Source organism: Equus quagga, chromosome 8 (genome assembly GCF_021613505.1).
Source record: "Equus quagga isolate Etosha38 chromosome 8, UCLA_HA_Equagga_1.0, whole genome shotgun sequence".
In the NCBI taxonomy this organism is placed as follows: Eukaryota; Metazoa; Chordata; class Mammalia; order Perissodactyla; family Equidae; genus Equus; species Equus quagga.
In genome coordinates, this window is record NC_060274.1 from 117,656,504 (window position 1) to 117,675,181 (window position 18,678).

An 18,678-nucleotide genomic window follows, 5' to 3' on the forward strand; every position below is an offset into this window, starting at 1 on the left:
AGCAGTGCCATGTCCGCGCCCAGGATTCGAACCGACGAAACACTGGGCCGCCTGCAGCGGAGCGCACGAACTTAACCACTCGGCCACGGGGCCAGCCCCCTCAGCAATGTTTTATGGACATGATTAAATGGCTGCATTATATTGAACGGCTGTACCATAATAGATTAGCTAAAATATTTACCATGGACTTCAAGACGTCATGTGTCCTGGCCCCTGACACCATCCTTTCCCCCTCCACCCCCAACCTCCATCCCCTCTGTCCTTGTTCTCCAGGCACCTGGCCTTGTTATCTTCCTTAAGCAAACTAAGCTCAGCCCCTGACAGGGGCTGTCTGCATGCTCTTGCCAGCATGGTCCCCTCCCTCACCAGGAGGGCTTGCCGAGACCCACCCCAGAGTTTCTGTTCTGTGGTTCGGCCCAAGGATCCGCATTTCCAAGGTGTCCCTGATGTTGCTGATCCAGGGAGCTCTCCTTGAGAACCACTGGTTGGGATCCAACGCCAGTCGGCCACACAGTCAGCTGCAGGCTTGTGAATGGCTCCCTGCAGGCGGAGCAAGACCACAGGGAGCCCATCCACGGAGAGCAAGAGGCTGCAGAAGGGACTACCCTCGAGAGCTGCCCCCTGCTGCTCTGGGAGGGGAGGACGGAAGAGAGCAAATCCCCCCAGATTGAGGACTCCTCTGGGATTAGCATTACCTAATTGAAAAAGACGAGCCTGTCACACCAGCCAATCAGGTAACTCACTCCAGCTCTGTAGGGAGTGGGTGAGAGGCCCTGGGTATTTGGGGAAAGTCCTTCCTCAGGGAAACCGGCAAACAAGCCTCCATAACCCCTCCCTCGGCCATCTCCCCACATCCTGCTCCCCAGCTCACCAGCAGATAAGTCCCTCCTCCTCTTGCCTCGGGGTGAGGGCTGGAGGGCGACAGTGTCACTCCAGTGGAAGTCGTCCAGGGCATGTTAGGGTCCCCAACACAGAGTACCGTTGTCCCCACACCTTCACCCCCTGGCATCTAATCAATATTTTCCAACTTTTCCTAATGTGATGGGTGAAAAATAGAACCTCATCGTTTTCATCTGTATCCTTCATCCTGACAACTCATACTTCTGTGTTTTGCCTCTTCATCTCCTTTGATCATTTCTCTAACGTGTTTCTTTCCTTACTGATTTATCATAGCTCTTTGGTTTTTTGTTACCATTGATCCTTTATAGACATTGCAAACCTTTTTGTGTTATTTTACTATTTGTCTTTTAACTTGACAATGTACCAATTACTACCTATGAGACCACCTCTCTGAGTCTCAGTTTCCTCCTCTAAGAGATGGGGGAGAGCTGTCTCACTGGTTTGCCAGGAAGATTAAATAAGGTAGTGTCTGTTTGTAGCCTGCGCATCATCAGCCATCAATAAATGCCAGCGCTGTTTTATAACCCAACTTCTCTGTGACACTCAACTACCCCCAAGTCCCAGGCCAGGCCTGCTTGTCTTCAGGAACATAGAACATCGTGAAACTTCAGCGCAACAGAATACGTGCAGTGCTAATCGAAGACAATTGGGGTAGCATCGACTTTCCAATTTGCGGGGTCTCCATTTGAGTGTTTGCTGAAGTCAGAGCAGGACTCTGAAGTTAAGGGAAGAGAGAATGCTGTGTGACTGGGGCTAACCCGACATTCTTCCTTTGTCACCACCCCTCCATCAGACGGCCCCGGAGTACTGCAGCCTCCAGGAAGGACTGCCCTACCTGGACATGGTGATCAGAGAGACCTTGAGGATGTACCCCCCAGCTTTCAGGTATGCACACAGCCCCTGCCCTGCCCTGCACCCCAGGGTCCCTTCAGCATCATTGCTTGGGGGACTTGCTGGTCCTCAGTCTGTCACCACCTATGTTGTCACTAATGCTGGACTCAAGCTCCTGGAGGGCAAGGTCTTGGCTTCTTTGTGTCCCCTGGGGCACTGGACATAAGGCCTTCCATATAGTAACCAGAGCAGTAAACATCTGGCCCATTTTCCTATATGTTCACCTTCTCAAGGCGCCACTGGTCTTTTCTTAACATGACCTTCCTCCCCAACCCAAGCCAATCTCTTTGGCCTTCTAGCCATAGATGGCTTCTGCCATTCCCCGTGCCCGTTCATTCATTCATTCAGCAACTATTTATTGAGCATCTACTCTGTGCCAAGCACTGAGAAATCAGCCATGTACAAAACAGATAAAACCTCGGCCCATGCAGCTGACAGTCCAGCAGGGGCACCATTCAAGGCCTGGGAGGTTCCTCTCTGCTCTCCAACAGCCCACACCTGCCCATTCTCAGTCCTCTGAATTCTGCCAAGACTCAGCACTCCAGGCATCTGACTTGGCCACGCCTCGCCTCTTCCTCCTTGCCTCTCCTCTCCCAGCACTTTTCGCTCTAACTAACTATGCTTCATTGTCTATTTTTGGACACTTTTCAACTGCTCTGCAACATTTCACCAATGCACATCCAGTCACACCAACCCGTAAGTGCCTCGAGAGCAAGAATCAGCTCTTCTGCTTCCTTCAAACTCCCCTGAAACGAGGCATCCCACAGAGCATGGGATCTGAACTCGGGTCCTTAGAGAGTGAAACAGTGGCCAGATTTCAGGCTCCAGAAACAGAAGCAACACAAAGCACTGAACTGTGTATCATAAATTCCACTCTGCATTTCTATAAATTAATATACCACATAAACCATATGGAGATACTTTTTGCCATTTTACAAGAGAAAATGTGGATGATTTGAAGGTATCTCAAAATTATATACCAAAACAAAAACATCACAGAAAGTGTGACTGTAGATACTGCCCAAAATGTTCAGACCCAGAGCGAATATAGAGAATTCCAGGAGCGTGAGTCAAATTACATCATCTCAGGTCTACACCGTCCTGGTCTCCTGGTCTGGGAGGAGCCGGCGGGGCCAGGGCTTGCGTTGTGGCTCTCCGGACGCCACCAGGAAGCCTGACTGCGGGTGCTCCCAGATTTCCTGGGGAGCTGCAGAGCAAACTGTCATCCAGTTCTTGTTTTTAAATGATTTATAACCAGCTTCCTTCCAAGGGAACTGTGGGCAGCTGCTATACATGTTAAAATGAAGTTCAAAATAAGTCATTCAGTGATAAACAGCACAAAGGCCATCTAAAGGGAAGAAGCCTTCATGGGCCCCCAGAGATGGCCGATAGCTGGGGTCAGGCCCCAGTTGGTGGCTGAGGCTCCTGGCAGAGAGGGAAACCAGCTGAGCCAAGCCGTTGTGCTGTCTAGTGGGAGGAAAGTGTAGAAACTGCTCAAAGACACATGCTTTCCTGGATCTAAACTCAATCAAGAATTCACCACATGAGACCTTGTATAGATGACGTGTCGAGTGACAAAGTGGAGAGACTCTTCAACACCAAATGCTGCAGCCAGTTCTCCCTCAGACACTTCATAACCAGCACCGTAGAAAAGGCAGGCCGCGAAGGCACTGCTCTGGGGAAGCAGGAGGCTGGTGATCTCACTCGAGGGCAGACAGAAACTAGAGAACCTGGATGAATTTATTAGAATTCCCTCATGAAGTCACTGTAGTTCCAGTGCTAGATGATGAAGGAATGGGTCTAGACAGAAAGCAAGACAGTCTCGGCCCTGCTTTAGTTTGCTGTGTGACCCTTGGTGAGTTCCGTGCTGTGCTGTGCTGCTGTTTCCTGTGTGTTCAGTGGGCACGCACGCCTGCTCCGCCTGCCCCGCAGAAGCGGTGGAGGAGACTCATGGGAGACAGTGTGTGGACACGCCATACCCTCTAAGCAGCGTGCTGTCTAAGGTACGAGGCGAAGAGCAAGGAGTGCCAAGCTCCCAGGCGAACGCAGCTCCAGGATTGGGCAAGCCACGCTCTCCCGGGCCTCACCTCCCTCAGCATCTGCTCCACTGGTATTTTCAATCATATCAGCTGTGCTGATTTTGGTATCAAACAACAGAAGTGAGAGAGGCAAGCCATCAGGATTCTCACCCAGACAGGAGGCCAATTTGCTTCAGCCCACTCATAGGATTTGGGGGGGAATAGAGAGAAAGTGAGGATTTTATTGTTTTAATTTATTTTATTCTATTTTTTATTTTATTCTGTCATGACTTTAATCTCAGAAAAGCCTGTTGGATTCTCCCAAGCCTTGACACAGCTTGACTGACAGTCTTATCCATAAAAGAAAACTCAGAATGGCCCTCGTGGAAACCACAATTCCTGTTGAAGTGTTATTAATGTGAATCAGGATTCGGTGCAGCATAATTCAGCAGATTTTTCTGGTCTTGTATTCAGCCCAGCCACGCACAGAAGGGAAGTGTCTGCCCTTCCCCTTCCGGCTTTCAGGGGGTCTGGCATCCAGGACCAATCTATCCAGCAAAAAATGGGAAAGAAGGGATGTCAGGCCTAGCCTTGGTTGATCCCTTTAGAACTGAGGTTGTGAACTCAGACCCCCCAGCTGCCTGCTCTGATTTGAGCACTGGGGTTTTGCTGCCAGCCCCACGCACAGATTAACTGCGTTAATAGGTTGGGATCTGAATGGCGGTCCTACAGCCCCGGCCTTTCACGTTCCTGACTGTTACACGAAAGGTTCCTAACAGAGTGACGAATGCTGCAAGGACCCATGGGTTGCTCTTAATTTCTTTTACAAGTGGGAACAGGGTATAATGGTAATTAGTGTAATAATTTTATCTCCCCTAAGATATTTAGGGAAGCCCAGTCCTGCAGCTTAAAGTAAAAGCCAGCATAGATTATTTTTGATCTTTAAAATAATTATTTATTTTACCAAAATGATATGCTTATACTTAAAAAAAACCCCAAAAAACAAAAGAAACCCATCAAACAATACAGAAGGATCCAAAGAAAAAGTTGATACCCTTGGTCCCCTGCTATCCTCCACCCCAGTCCCATCCCTTAGGGGAGACAATGGTCTGAGTTTAGATATTCTTCCAGAAATTTTATATTCATATGCAAACATATATAGTCTAGCCTTTAAAAATAAAACACAAATGGGATTATTCCATGGCCATTTGGAAAATAAACAATCCGACCAGAGATTTTCCTCTCTATTAGAAGTTATCCATGGTGATGCAGACAATGAGTGGGGAACAGGTTTTCACCCAAATTTCCTTGAGGTAAAGCGGTGGGGGGGGGGGGGGGGGGGGCGGTGAGGGCAGTTTAAAGAGGCTTGACTGTGGCCGGGAAGACCAGAGCGGCCAGGGAAGCAAGCCCCGGCCAGAAGTAAGGCCTTCAAAGGCACCTGTGCGCCCCCAATGCCAGGCATACGATGGCCCTTCAGGCTTGATGCATGGATGGACCAAGGGATGGACGAATGCCTTTTCACTGAGGGCCAAGCGAGTCTAAAAGTCTAGAGACTGCAGGGTCTTGGGCAGTTAATGGGGTGGGGCTTGGTCACCATCCGGGTCACCCTGGGAAGCTGGTGGGGGCCTCCTGTCCCTCTGTCTCAAGCTGCATTCCACACTTCAGACTCAGACTCCATCTGCCCCACCACATTGTGAGCTCTCCTCGTCTCTGCTCTGCATCAAGGTGGGGGTGACCCGTGTGTCCCCGCAGGTTCACACGGGAGGCGGTGCAGGACTGTGAGCTGCTGGGGCAGCGCATCCCCGCGGGCACCGTGATAGAGACAGCCGTGGGCGCGCTGCACCACGACCCCGAGCACTGGCCGCGCCCCGAGGCCTTCGACCCCGAGAGGTGAGCACTGGCTCTTCGAATGGGCCACGGAGGGGGATTGGAGGTGGCCACCAGATTTAGTAAAGTTGTCCTCAAAACTCAAAAGTCACGGCAATCAGACCTTCGCAAGGCATAATTTCTGAAGGGAACAATTGTACCATTTTAAAAAGCCCCGAGGGAATCCAGAGATTTAGCATTTCAGCAGCACTACATGCAAGTAACAAGGACATTTCAAATGGGTGTCCTCTGTTTGTTCAAGCCAAGAAACAGAACACGGGATTGTATTTGGGGTGTGCACTAGAAAGTAACAAAACATCATTTCCTTTTTTAAAAATTGGCACCTTTTCCAAAACAGGAGTATTGCCTAAATTTCTCAGAGATCCAGATAGGCCAACATGGGCAACCTGGATCCCCCCTCCGGTCCCCTACATGGATTTGGTCTATTGTCTAGGCTCCCAATTGAAAATGTCCGAGCAGGTATTCACAGCCCCTTCTCATCAGAATCCATGTATATCCCTTCCTCGCGTGCTCTGGCAAGGAGAGGGCCAGCCAGGCAGCAGCTGTGTTTCCACCTTTGGTGCCTCCAACTTCCTGTGGAACCAGCCCCAACTCTACAACCCGGTCACTGGGAAACCACGGGCAGTGGAACCTAGATAAATAATATTCCTTTGCGCAGCAGCTCCTGGAAATACGGGAAAGATCAAGCGCTATAAACACTGCAGGGCTTCCTGCGCGACCTTCGAAAACAAAAAGCGCATTAGTATGATATTGAAAAGGGTAGGTCAAGGGCTCCTTGGGCACTGAAAAGTCCAGAGGTAGTAAGAAGTGAGCTGGCTATTACAAAACAGTGGTTGTCACCTAGCTTTACTGTCACCGAAAACACGTGGCAAATGCTGCCATTTGACAGCAGAAGCGGCAATTCCTCCCAGCGGTTCATATATAGCAACCCCCAACGGTTCGAGTTTCACTGCTTGAACCAGAAGGCCAGTGCGGGCAGGGGAGACGGCTGCCCCGCATAGCATCGAGAGACAAACTGGCAGGACATGGCCTCCAGGGGGGGCAGGTGCCCGGGGACTCTGCTTTGCAAGCTGGTGATGGCGATGGCGGGTGTCACCCTCTGGCCAACGGGGAAGTTGGAGCCCTGGGCGCAGGTGAGGGCGGTGTTTCTTTAAGACTCTTTTATCCTGGATCACAGTGAGCCTGCAGGCTCATTAACAGCACAATGAAGTCCCCAGGAGGGGCAGGGTCGGTCAGCCGAGTCTTCGGAGATTTGCAGGACGGGAGGAGCGGGCAGGACCGAGGCTCCTGGATTAGCAACCACCAGCTCCCAAGCCTTCGGGACCCGCCCATGAGAAAACAGGATTCTGTGGCCCGCGGGGGGCGTGGCCTCGGCTGAAGGGGTCCCTCCGCCAGGCCCAGCGGCGGCGGTCCCGGGCCAACCCTGCCCGCGCTGCTGCCCCGCAGGTTCACGGCCGAGGCCTGGCGGCGCCGGCGGCCCTTTACGTACCTGCCGTTCGGTGCGGGCCCGCGGAGCTGCCTCGGGGTGCGGCTGGGGCTGCTGGAGGTCAAGCTGACGCTGCTCCACTTGCTGCGCAAGTTCCGGTTCGAAGCCTGCGCGGAGACCCAGGTGAGCCCCGCTGCTCCCGCCGCGCGAATTCCTTTATCTCTCGGCCTCAGTTTCTCGATCTGTAAGAGGGGGTTAATAACAAGAACACCTCCTACCTCTTCACGCCGTGGGAGGATTAAACGAGCCAACGAAAGTGCCAGATCAGCGCCTGGCGCATAACCCGAGTCTGCGTTAGCTATTAGTATTGTTCCCTGTACAGCAGGGCTGCGCCTCACGATGCTGTAGCTCTTCCTTCTCCCGCAAAGAGAACCCAGTAATCCTGCAGAGTAGGTTATATTATTCCCATTCCTCAGATGGGGAGCTAAAATAAAGCTCAGAGAGGTTAAGTAACTTGCCTGAGGTCACATAGTCGAACTGCGGACTCCATGAAGGCAGGGACCAAAAGTCTGTGGAATTCATTGTTGGAGCCTCCAGCGCCCAGCTTAATGCCGAGCACTTGGCAAGTACTCACTCATTCATTCAACAGACGTTAATGAATAAATGAATGAAGAGCCCGAGAGTGAAGAAACTGGGGTTCGAAGCAGATCCTTCTCCTTCCCCAGCCCTCCCTCTTTCCTCTCCGTCTAGCAGCCTTTCTGCACAGTATTAGCTGTTCCCCACACGACCTGAACGTTGCCCCCCTCCAAGCCTCTGAGGAACCCCTCTGCACAGCTGCAGACCTGGATAGGAGGGCGTAAGGGGGCAGAGATAAGGATACAGTGACGAATGGTGACAACTTCTAGATTCAGAGTGGCATTGCCTCTGGGCAAACAGGGAGCTGGGGCAGGCTGCTGGTCTGGGAGGAGTAGTGAGTTGGGCTGGAGTACAAAAGATTGAGGTACTGGCTGTGAAAATGTCTGCCAAGTTCTGAGGTTCAAGGCTGGAGACAGGGAGGGGCAAAGTGGGAGCACAGAGCCAAACCAAGACAAGGAAGGAGCCGAGCGAGGCAAGCAGGTCCCCTGCCGTAGGAATTCCACGGGCGCAGGACTCTTCTTCGGGGTTTGTCTCATTTACCCTTGATCTTGACATGGTACAGCAGCCAGACCAATGTCCCAAAATACTGCTTTATGCCTGGCACTCCCCTGCTCAAGAACCAGCCGCGAGTCCCTGAGCCTGCTGGGTCCAAGGAGAGCTCATCTGAGCCAACTTTGCATTCCCCACTCCAACTTCCCACTCGGAGGGCGTTTCATAGGCTTCTCCCTGCCTGCTCTTCTCCCTGCCTGCTCGGGCTGCTGCCCCTACTTGGAATGTCTTCCCTCCCACTTCCCCGCCCCCAGTCTAATCCCATCCTTCAATTCCTTTGGTGTTCCCTCATATCCCAAAGTGACCCCTAAGAAGTCCTGTTCACACAGCTTCCCCTATTTGTAGCCCTACCCCAGTTATCGCTTCCTCCAGGAAGCCCTCCTTGACTTTGCCAGCCCCATTGACTTCTTTTTTTGAAGTCCAATGTGTTTCAAGTTTGTCTAGATCTGTGGTGTGTGATACAGTAGCCATGTGTGGCTATTGATATGTTAATGATAATCAAATAAAATCTAAAAGATTCAGCCCTTCATTTGCACTAACCACATTTCAAGGGCTCAGCAGCCTCGCACTTCTGGCTACCCCATGGGAAAGCACAGATCTAGACCAGCATGTTGCTTGGTTGTATAACTGTCTCCCATCTGAACCATAGTTCTCAACGACATCTGAAAAGCCCACAAGGCCCCAGCACCAAGGCCTGGTGATTCTTCTTTCCTTTAAAGGGTTCACGTCAGCCACTGAGCAGTCATGTCACACACAGCTCAAGGGGACACACTGCTTCTTGAGTAATTCTTTGGTTTTTCTTCCAAGTCCCCAGTCCACCATCCATCTGCCTTGTAATTTGGCCCTAAGGAAAGCTTTCTGGATGGCAGCGAGGCCAGACTACAGCATGCATGAGCAGGGAACAGCATGGGGCCGCTCTCCCCAAAGCCCCTTGGAAAGAGAGGGGCCTGCTCAGTTAGGCAGGGCACAGGGGAATGAGATGAGGGGAACTGAGAGTTTGAGGCTTTGCTCTCCACTTCCTAGTCATGTGAACTTGAGTTCAAGTCACTTGGCCACTCTGAGCCCCCATTTCTCATTTGCAAAGGGAGTGGCTCCAGCTCTTACACAGGCTTCCTGGGAGGACCTCACCTGCAAGATTTTAGTGACTTGGGAGAGGGGGCGAGCTGGTGAGGCCCCCACACCCAATCCCCTCGGGGCAGCTTTGCGGCTTCTCAGGGTCCCGTGGAAGGCCTCTGCTCGTTCCTAGCCCGTCCATCCCTCAGCCCAATTTCCACAACTCTGCTTCAGGCCCAGTTCCCAGGACGCTTGCTGCAGGTATGGTTAACTGTGGCAAATATTTTAATTTCATCTGTTTTAGGTACCACTGCAGCTAGAATCCAAATCTGCCCTGGGTCCAAAAAATGGCGTCTACATCAAGATTGTCCCTCGCTGACACAGTCCATGTTATGAGGGCACTCCCTAATTCAAAGAAAACCTTCATGTGGAAATTCAGATTTTTGGAAAAACATCACTGAAGCAATTGAAAGGGTACCTGGCATGCAAGTATAAAAGAGGACATTTACGTAACACTTCCTAAATGCTTAATAAATGGCTGTTGCACTTAACTTTGACTTTACCAATGGTGTCTGAACCACAGGTCCACCTCTCTCAATAAGGGATTGCTGATAAATAGGCAAAAATGTAGTTTTGACAAAACATATGAGAAGCTGGTGTTTTGAAGGAAGTCCTGGCCGTGGATGGAAGGAATCTATATATAGGGCAGGAGACAAGGACACTCAGGTGAGCTGTCCTGATGGCACCAGCTCATGGGCCTTTTCAGCTTCTGGTGCATTGTGGTGTTTGACTTAATGACATCAGAAGCTCAACTTCAAAAGTGGCTCAAAAGCTTTATCATGCTTTGATTTTCCTAGGTAGGGTAATACCAACTTTATAATAAGCTCCAATGTGTAGAAAAGTGAGAGAGGCTGAAATGTACTTTCTCTTTTAAAGAGGATCATATCTTTCAATTTTGATCAAAGAATCAAAATAGGTGAATTTTAGTACAAGTAAATATTGTGTCACTAAGAAGTTCAAATTCAACAAAGAACTTGCAAACTGAATCCCAAATCTGCCACCAGCAGCCATGTGGCTGTTGGTCTTTCCACGTCCCTCTGCCTCATTTTCCTCATCTGTGAAACAGGGAGGCTGACCTAGATCAAAGACCCCTTCCTCTGTTCAACATCTGAGCAGCATTAAGGGGCTGAATGTCGTAGAGGTAACAGAGCAGGGATCTGTGAGCACAGACACGGATGCGATACCAGAGGCTGACCCACCTTTAGAAAGTTAGGCTTTCAGGAGAGCTGGCAGAACAGGTTTCCACACATCCACGTCTGTGAATGTTGCTTTCGCTGTTTGATCCTCCACCGCTGCAGCCCAGAGCATCCCATGCTTCCCCCATAGCGCTCCCCGGAGCCCCCTTCTCTCTCTCTGGCCTCCCCAGAGGGCAGCCTCATTCCCCAGCACTGTCCCAGACCTCTGAGAGGTCTGGCCAGCCCATCGCATAGCCTCTCCACGCCCTTACCGCTGCCACCTGCTCATCTCTGTGACCCAGCCCCTCCAAGATGCCTGGCCCCGGGGCTCAGACTCACTGGAGAAAACTATACATTCCTCTTCCTGGTGACCATCTGCCTCCCCTGACTGCCCCGCCCCTCTCCTCCAATCCCCACAGAACCTCATCCTGCAAAAGGGCCCAACTCTTAGCCCCTTGGCTTCCCTCTCCTTCTTGGTCCAGGTGGTCACCATCTTCAAACACAGCAGTGGGGCTTCCTCATGTATTAGACTCGCTGGGCTCCCAGCCATTCCAGTTTCAACTCACAATCCTTAGCTCTGCTTAAATCCCACTGTTCATGCCCAACACCAACTATACAGGGCAGGAAATGGCAGGAAACTGCACTGACAAGGTCCTCCACCAGACCCTTTAGCTGTAACCCAAGTGGGTCTTCATAACTTTCTTGTCAACTATACACCCACACACTTGCCCTGGATCCCACTACCTCTTTGCACACAAGGTTCTGAGAGTTATGGTCATTTTGACTTCTCCTCAACACAATGCCCACGCCCTCCTGCACCCACAGGAACAACTTGCTGCAACCCCACCCCTGGCTACATAAACCCTGTTCTCCTCTCAAATTTCCAGTCCAAATAGTTACTCTTCCTGACTTGCTTTCTCAAAGGTCAACAAATCCAGGGACTTCTGCAGTCTTCATAGCTTCCTTGAGTTTTCTGGAGCATTTGATCACCTCCCACCTCAGGTTCCTCTTGCCTTTCTTCCATCCATGTTCCCAAATGGACCATTCCTGCTTCCCACTTCTCAGCTCCCAGCAGCCAGATGGTTAAAAAGTATATGATCCGGGGAGATGAACAGACATTTCTCCAAAGAAGATATACGGATAGCCAATAGACACATGGAAAGATGCTCACCATCACTAATCATCAGGGAAATGCAAATCAAAACTACACTAAGATATCACCTTACACCTGTTAGAATGGCAAAAATAACCAACACAAAAAGTGACAAATGTTGGAGAGGTTGTGGAGAAAAAGGAACCCTCATACACTGCTGGTGGGAATGCAAACTGGTGCAGCCACTATGGAAAACAGTATGGAGATTTCTCAAAAAATTAAAAATAGAAATACCTTATGACCCAGCCATCCCACCTATCCAAAGAACTTGAAATCAGCAATTCCAAAAGTCCCATGCACCCCTATGTTCATTGCAGCATTACTTACAATAGCCAAGACATGGAAGCAACCTAAATGCCCATCTACTGATGATTGGATAAAGAAGATATGGTATATATATACAATGGAATACTACTCAGCCATAAAAAAGACAAAATCGTCCCATTCAGAACAACATGGGTGGACCTTGAAGGTATTATGTTAAGTAAAATAAGCCAGACAGAGAAAGACGAACTCTCTATGGCTCCACTCATAGGTGGAAGTTAAACATAGAGACAAAGAGAATTGATTGGTGGTTACCAGGGGAAAGGAGGGGTGGGGGTGGGCACAAAGGGTGAAGTGGTGCACCTACAACATGACTAACAATAATGTACAACTGAAATTTCACAAGGTTGTAAACTATCATAATCTTAATAAAAAGTTAAAAAAAAAGTATATGATCCATTGACTTACATTTAAGACTTAGCAGGCAAGCACCTGATTTAACGGTTCTCTCTGACACCCCTCTGCCCCCCACCTACACTGTAGTAGGACCAATTACTTTACTGAAAAGCAATGAATAAAATCTCAGTATTAGGATGTGGCAGAAATATTTTGGGGGCTCTGAAAAATCATACCATATACAATTAGGTGACCAGCCCTGCTGGGAGGTAAGGTAGTATTTGTTGCTTCTTCATTTTTCTGGTCATTTAACTCAGTTCTCCTCTGGCTTGATTAGCTGACCTTGTGTAAGGTTCCAGATCACTCCCTACGCCTGTTCCAAAGATGGAAAAACTAAACAGCCTTGGATCTGAGAACTACAGGACAAACCAAGTGAAGTGGAGGCATCGAGTGGAGAGTGGACACACTGTTAGGAAGGTGGGGGGATGGGCACAAAGGCTGCAGGTGAGGAGAGAAGCCTGGGGCTGAGGACTGAACCCAGGGCCAACAGGTAGAGCCACTGGGGAGGGAGCAAACGGCCTCATAACATGAAGCCACCGTGCCAGCCCCTCTGCTCCCAGTCCAGAGCCTACCAAGGCCCAGCAGAGAGATTCCAATAAATTCCTGGGGTGGAAGACATGCACAGAACACATCCACCCCCTCCGTATGCACAACATACTTTGCTCAACGGTGAACCTGGGTTTTGTGGGGCTTAGAATTTATATGAATTGGGGGAAAGAAAAAAATACAAATATGTAATGTCTGCAAATCTAACTGAAACATATGATCATGTGGCCATATAGTTAGGGCCCCTCCTAGGGCTGGGGGAGGGGCCCCACAAGTGAGGGGCCCTAAACCCTCAGCTTCATTGGCTTCATGATAAATTCACACTCAGCCCCAGGGCAGTAAAGGGGGCTCTGTTATATCCTGACACCCAAAAAGTGCCTGGGTAGTGGGTGCTCAATAAACAGATGTTGAAGAATGAGCTGCAGTCATCACCTACTTCAGATAAATATTTTTATTTCCATACTCTGTTGTGACATTTGCAGCACAGGTATTCAAGTCTCGCAGGGACATAAAACCCATATTCAGAGGGTATCCAGTGCACTTAGGAGATGCAGGAATGGCATTCATGGGCCGAGCCCAGAGGTCCTCAGGGGAGCCACTCATCCATGTCACTGGCCAGGGTGAATGTGCTTCCTCTGGGTTACACTGACCCCCAAAAGGACAAAGGGAAACAAACAAGGACTCAGTGACATCACACAATAGCCACATGTTCTAACAAGGTGATATAAGGGCCAATTCCAAGGCCAGAAGCCCAGGAGAAGCGGCAGAAGAGCTGCCTGGACCAGAGCCAGAGCAACAGCCACAGTGATGGTGCCTCCCTAGGCCCATGACATAGGTTTTCCTGGATTGATTGAACTGTGTCATTCTGACAAGAAAATAAAACAAGATGCCATGGAGACCATGAAAAACCAAATCACTGGAGAGACAAACTCTTAAAAATTAAAACCAATCCATAAAACAGTACCTGAAAACTCTGTGCCTGGCGCCAATCAGCAGCAAAGTCAACAAAGAGAGTAAAAAATAAAATTTCAACCCACTAGTAAAAAGCAATAACAGGCTCATGTATAATCACTACTAGTTAGTAGTCCACTAGCAAGCCCCAAAGTGACTTAAAAGTGAAAACCATTATCAGCGAGAGATTAAGAATGTAACTTCATCGAGAAGTCAACAAACAGTTCATTAAAAGTTTTTCGTTTAAAAAAAAAAAAAAACCCTTTCCAAATAGCTGTTTCAAGGAAGATAAGCCTGAAAGGCATAAAAAACATCCTCCGGTGCTCACTACCGGCCACCAAAGAAAGATGCCAAGGAGAGCAGGGTAGAGGCCCCAGGCGTAGGCTTGTCGGAGGTGGTGTACTGGATGACATACTCCGGATAGACCTGGTGTTTCTCGAAGACCACGAAGATGGAGGGGTCAGACATGCTGTTCACGCAGCTGTCGTAGAAGACATTGCTCTGGCCTCCCTTGGCTGGGGGGCGGACGAAGGAGGAGCTGCCTCGGGTGAACTCGCCCACCAGCACCCGAGCCAGAAACATCAAGTGGGACTTCATGTCAGGTTTGCTGTAATGGTGAGAATATGCGGCATCTCGGGCAAAGTAGCTCCCTGCAAGGATACGCACGGGCTCAGCTGGGCGCTGGGAGGACAGCTCACAGCTGGGAAGGGGAGGCTCCACCGTCCTGTGAACCAGGCAATGCCAATGGCCTCCACTCCTCCATCACTGTATCTCCCTTCCTCCTCCTTCTCCCATTTCTCCAGCCTTTCCCTTGTGAAGGGCATCAGAGGGGACACCAAACTCTGAGGCAGAAAACTCCTTTCAAGTTCCGGATCTGTCACTCAATTCCTAATGGTTTCTGGGCATCTCACTACTTAACCCCTTAAACCTCAGCTTCCTCAGCTATAAAATGGGGCTGTCATGCCCAACCTCATAGGGTTGGAATGGAAAGTGACTAAGATCCCATTTATGGAATCACTGTAGAACTGGCAACCCAATGTGTAGAATTATGAACCTTGTCAAATGGGAACCTGAGCTGGAAGCTGCCACCTATACATTCGGATTCACAACCTACTGCCGGCTCTTGTCCATCTGGAGCCCACAGCCATCACCACATCAGATCAAGTTTAACTGATGGACAAGCGATGGGACTGGAATAGGAACTGCTGATTGCAGTATCACATCACTATGAGATTTCCTCAATTTAGTAACCATGTCATGGTTACAGAAGATAATGTCCTTGTTCTTAGCAGGTGCTAAAGGGTGAAGGAGCAGGATATATGCCACCTACTTGCAAATGATTCAGAAAAAATAGATGGGGGGTAATAAAGCCAATGTGGCAAAATGTTAAAACTGATGAATCAAGGTAAAATTTATGCAAGAGTTTTTTTATATTATTCTTGTACCTTTCCAGTGAGTTTGAAATTATTTCTAAATAAAATTTAAAATTAAGAGACAGGAAAACACTCAGATAACTCACAGCCTGCATGACATATTCACATAAATGTTATCGGAGGTGTTCGGATTTCTATTCTAATGAAAAAGTGCAGGCACAGTCTGGGGACCTGGCACAGGGCTGAAAGGCACCCCTTTCCTCGCCCATCCCGTGCTCACCATCTCCCAGGGCCTCTCTCCACAGGGACGCAGGCCCTATCAGGGAAGCAAACCCCAGCGTAAGCAGGGCCACCCCTGCTCCGACATTGGGGCAGGCTCCTGAATGCATGCTGAGGAGTGAGTGAGGGTGTGGCCAGCTGGCACCCCGCAGAGTGCCAGGGGGCCATTCCTCACTGAGTTTGAACTGACTCATTACTTACACTGGCTGCCCTGAGGCCCTCCATCCATTTCCTTTAAAGCGGTTTCCCAGGCCCCGGGCAGCAAGGCTGGGTTCTGGCCCTCGCACTTACCCTTGCCATAGGATGTGCCATGAAGACCACAGACCCGCCAGTCAAAGTTCTGCTGACAGATGGCGTCGACGAAACTGGCGCTGGTGCCATGGAACAGCTGCCTCTCATCCACAGTTTTCCCTCCATTTCTCTTCTGCATCTGCCCTTTTTGCCTAGAATCATGGGAGAGGAATGTGTGCTGGAAGCAGAAAGAGCTTGCTGCCAAATCCAGGCTACCCAACCCAAGAAAACACATTTTATTAGAAGTGTCATGACACTAGGAGATGTGGGTCCAGACCCATGGGACTCCAGCCACGGGCCAGGGAGTAGGAAAGAAGGTGGAGAAAAGCAAAGGGAAGCCTTTCCTTCCACAGCTCTAGGCCTCCAGCAGCTCCTTGAACTCCTAAAGCAGATGAGCCCTTGGAAGGCAAGGGTGTTTCTTCCCAACCACCACACTCCCATGTGGAGCTTAGCCACAGAAGCTGGAGGATGCTGTCGGTGGGGGCCATCCTTCTCCCCTCTCCTGTAAGTTACCCTGATTTCATCACTGGGCCCAGAGTACAGATGACACTGCTCTAACCTCTTGTGGGGACAGATCAACAGAACCCCAGGCCCGCCATGACCTGCTGTGGATGTCCTCCCCACATGGACAAGTGCCTGGGTACCCAAGCACATGCCAATCTTCAGGCACAGAAATAAGGCCCCTGTTCTCTGGCTGTCAGGATGCTAGCTTATGTGCCCAGGGCTAAGGGTGTGGGTGGCTTGTACTTTCCCATCTCCTTGATCTTCAGGTGGGAAGGCGGAGTGCAGAAGTGTGAGTGCTGGCTTTGTCACTAGAGAAGCCTCAGTTCCCTCTGAAGGGATATGTCAGGACTAAGCTATAAAGATGACAAGATGGACAGGAAAGCAAGGACGCAGGTCCCGACTGCAGCAGCACTGGGCAAGCAGTGGCTGCTATCTCAGGGTGTCCCGGAAGCCCAGGGCACCTTTGGTAAGCAACTAGCCTACCGTGTATGTGTCTGAGGGGACAGAGTCACCAGCCCACCAACAGCAAGCCCCCAACGCACCACTGGTAGACTTCCCAGAGGGCGAGGTTCTGGACTCGCTCGATCTTCTGAATAAAGTAGAAAGGCAGCGTGCAGTTAAAGAGGTTCCAGACCTTCTGATACTCCTCTGAGGAAGAAGTGAGGGCAATCCTCTGCAAGGGGCAAATATTTTTACCATGTTATCATCCAAGTATGGAATCCCTTCCCAAGATCAATTCCTTCCCAAGCCTGCTCATAAAATGTTAGAACTGCAGAAGGAAGAAAACCCAGACAGTGATGACCACCCTCCCCCTTGTTGCAGGGTGTACTGTCTCCAGGAGCAGGATGTGTGCAATCTATAGTCACTTCCTTCTTATTCACTGTGAGACCACTGGAAGGACAGGATGTGAGGCTTATGCCAGTACCATCCTGCCTATCCCTTCTTCTGACCACACAGGTGGCAGATCACATAGTCTACAAGACCACAGAGCCAGTGTCAATAAATACGGAATGCACACATTTGGTGGGGAAGGGGCAAAGCCGTCAAAGCAGCTTCGGGCTCATGAGCAGCAGTGTTGAGGGAGAGGCCAGGCTGGCAGACGGGCATGCAGCAACTCAGGAGCCTGGCCGCTGCGTCCCTCCCAGCTGAGCCCGCATCTTCCTCAGTGTCTCACTCTGGGAAACGGCAAAGCCCCTGACCAAGAACAGCTGACCATCACAGAGTGACAATCCACAGGACACCTGCAGCCCGCACCTAACCAGCCTCCCTGTTCCTGGCTCCAGAAGGCTTGGCCCAATGACAGCCTGTTTGGGGATCTCTAGGGAGTCCCTCTATACCATCTCCTTCCCCACACAAAGCGCAGCCTTATAATAACCAACTCACCACCCCACCAAAGACTCTAAATGATCAGGGCTCAGTGTGAACGTGCATGGGTCTCTGCAACTCAAATTCTGACTCTTGGTTTCCCTGCTCCCATCCCACAGAAGACCCCCAAGCTCCTCTCCCTCCGGTATGGAACCAGCCCTGCCCCTCCCAGACTAGAGACTGGCAAGGGCTCCCACACCCATCACAGCCTGCAGCTTGGCCCATGACCACGGCGCTCCACAGCACAGCCCTGACCTCTCGCCTGCTCTCCCGCATCTATACATGTACCTGAGACACCCTGTGTCCTGACCTGGGCTCCTTCCCCATTTGGTTTCTACCAACCTGTATGTTCTTCCCCCATCTCCGCCTGTACAAGCACCAGCGATCATTTAGGTGTGGACCCAGGGACACCTGCCCTGATCCTCTCAATATGGTCGCCTCCTCCTCTGAAACCTGAGGGCTGCTGTGTGAACCTGCCCAGTCCTTCGCATGTCCTGCTGCACTGCTGGGGTGTGAGTGTGCTTTGTACAACTTGACAAGATGAGTCCTCCCACAGCAGAGACTGTCATGTTGTAAAAACCGGTTTGCACAGTGGCGGGCAGGAGGCCAGCTGTCAGAGGTCAGTCCAAGAGCCCCACACAGACGGGCAGCATCAGACGTTGGCCTGAATATTCTACCAAACTCAGTATAGCTCCCATCAGCTGGCAGAGAGGCTAAATGAACTGTTCAATTGACTATTCCTTTTTTTGTCATCTAGTATCTAGCACCTCCCCCTCCAGATGTCCCTCACCATACTCAAATCCTCCCCTGCTTTCTTTTCCTTTCCTTGCTTAGTAAAACTAATATTTATTGGGTAAGCAGCTCTTAAACTCCTTTTTTCTGCCCTTTCCAGAAAACTTCC

General features: G+C 50.3%; 2 protein-coding genes across 2 annotated transcripts in view; one reads left to right on the forward strand and one right to left on the reverse strand.

The window, feature by feature from the left end:
* The window catches only part of TBXAS1 (thromboxane A synthase 1), a 143,908-nt gene extending 132,153 nt beyond the window's left edge, over positions 1 to 11,755 (forward strand). The window contains exons 10-13 of the mRNA XM_046668769.1: positions 1,694 to 1,785; positions 5,562 to 5,699; positions 7,143 to 7,305; positions 9,665 to 11,755. Of these exons, the coding sequence (XP_046524725.1) occupies positions 1,694 to 1,785; positions 5,562 to 5,699; positions 7,143 to 7,305; positions 9,665 to 9,739 (468 nt within the window). The 3' untranslated portion in view covers positions 9,740 to 11,755. The remainder of the gene's footprint in view (positions 1 to 1,693; positions 1,786 to 5,561; positions 5,700 to 7,142; positions 7,306 to 9,664) is intronic.
* Positions 11,756 to 13,447: 1,692 nt separating this feature from the next.
* The window catches only part of PARP12 (poly(ADP-ribose) polymerase family member 12), a 38,576-nt gene continuing 33,345 nt past the window's right edge, over positions 13,448 to 18,678 (reverse strand). The window contains exons 10-12 of the mRNA XM_046670060.1: positions 16,955 to 17,085; positions 15,909 to 16,060; positions 13,448 to 14,615 (exon numbers count right to left, since the gene is read on the reverse strand). Of these exons, the coding sequence (XP_046526016.1) occupies positions 14,293 to 14,615; positions 15,909 to 16,060; positions 16,955 to 17,085 (606 nt within the window). The 3' untranslated portion in view covers positions 13,448 to 14,292. The remainder of the gene's footprint in view (positions 14,616 to 15,908; positions 16,061 to 16,954; positions 17,086 to 18,678) is intronic.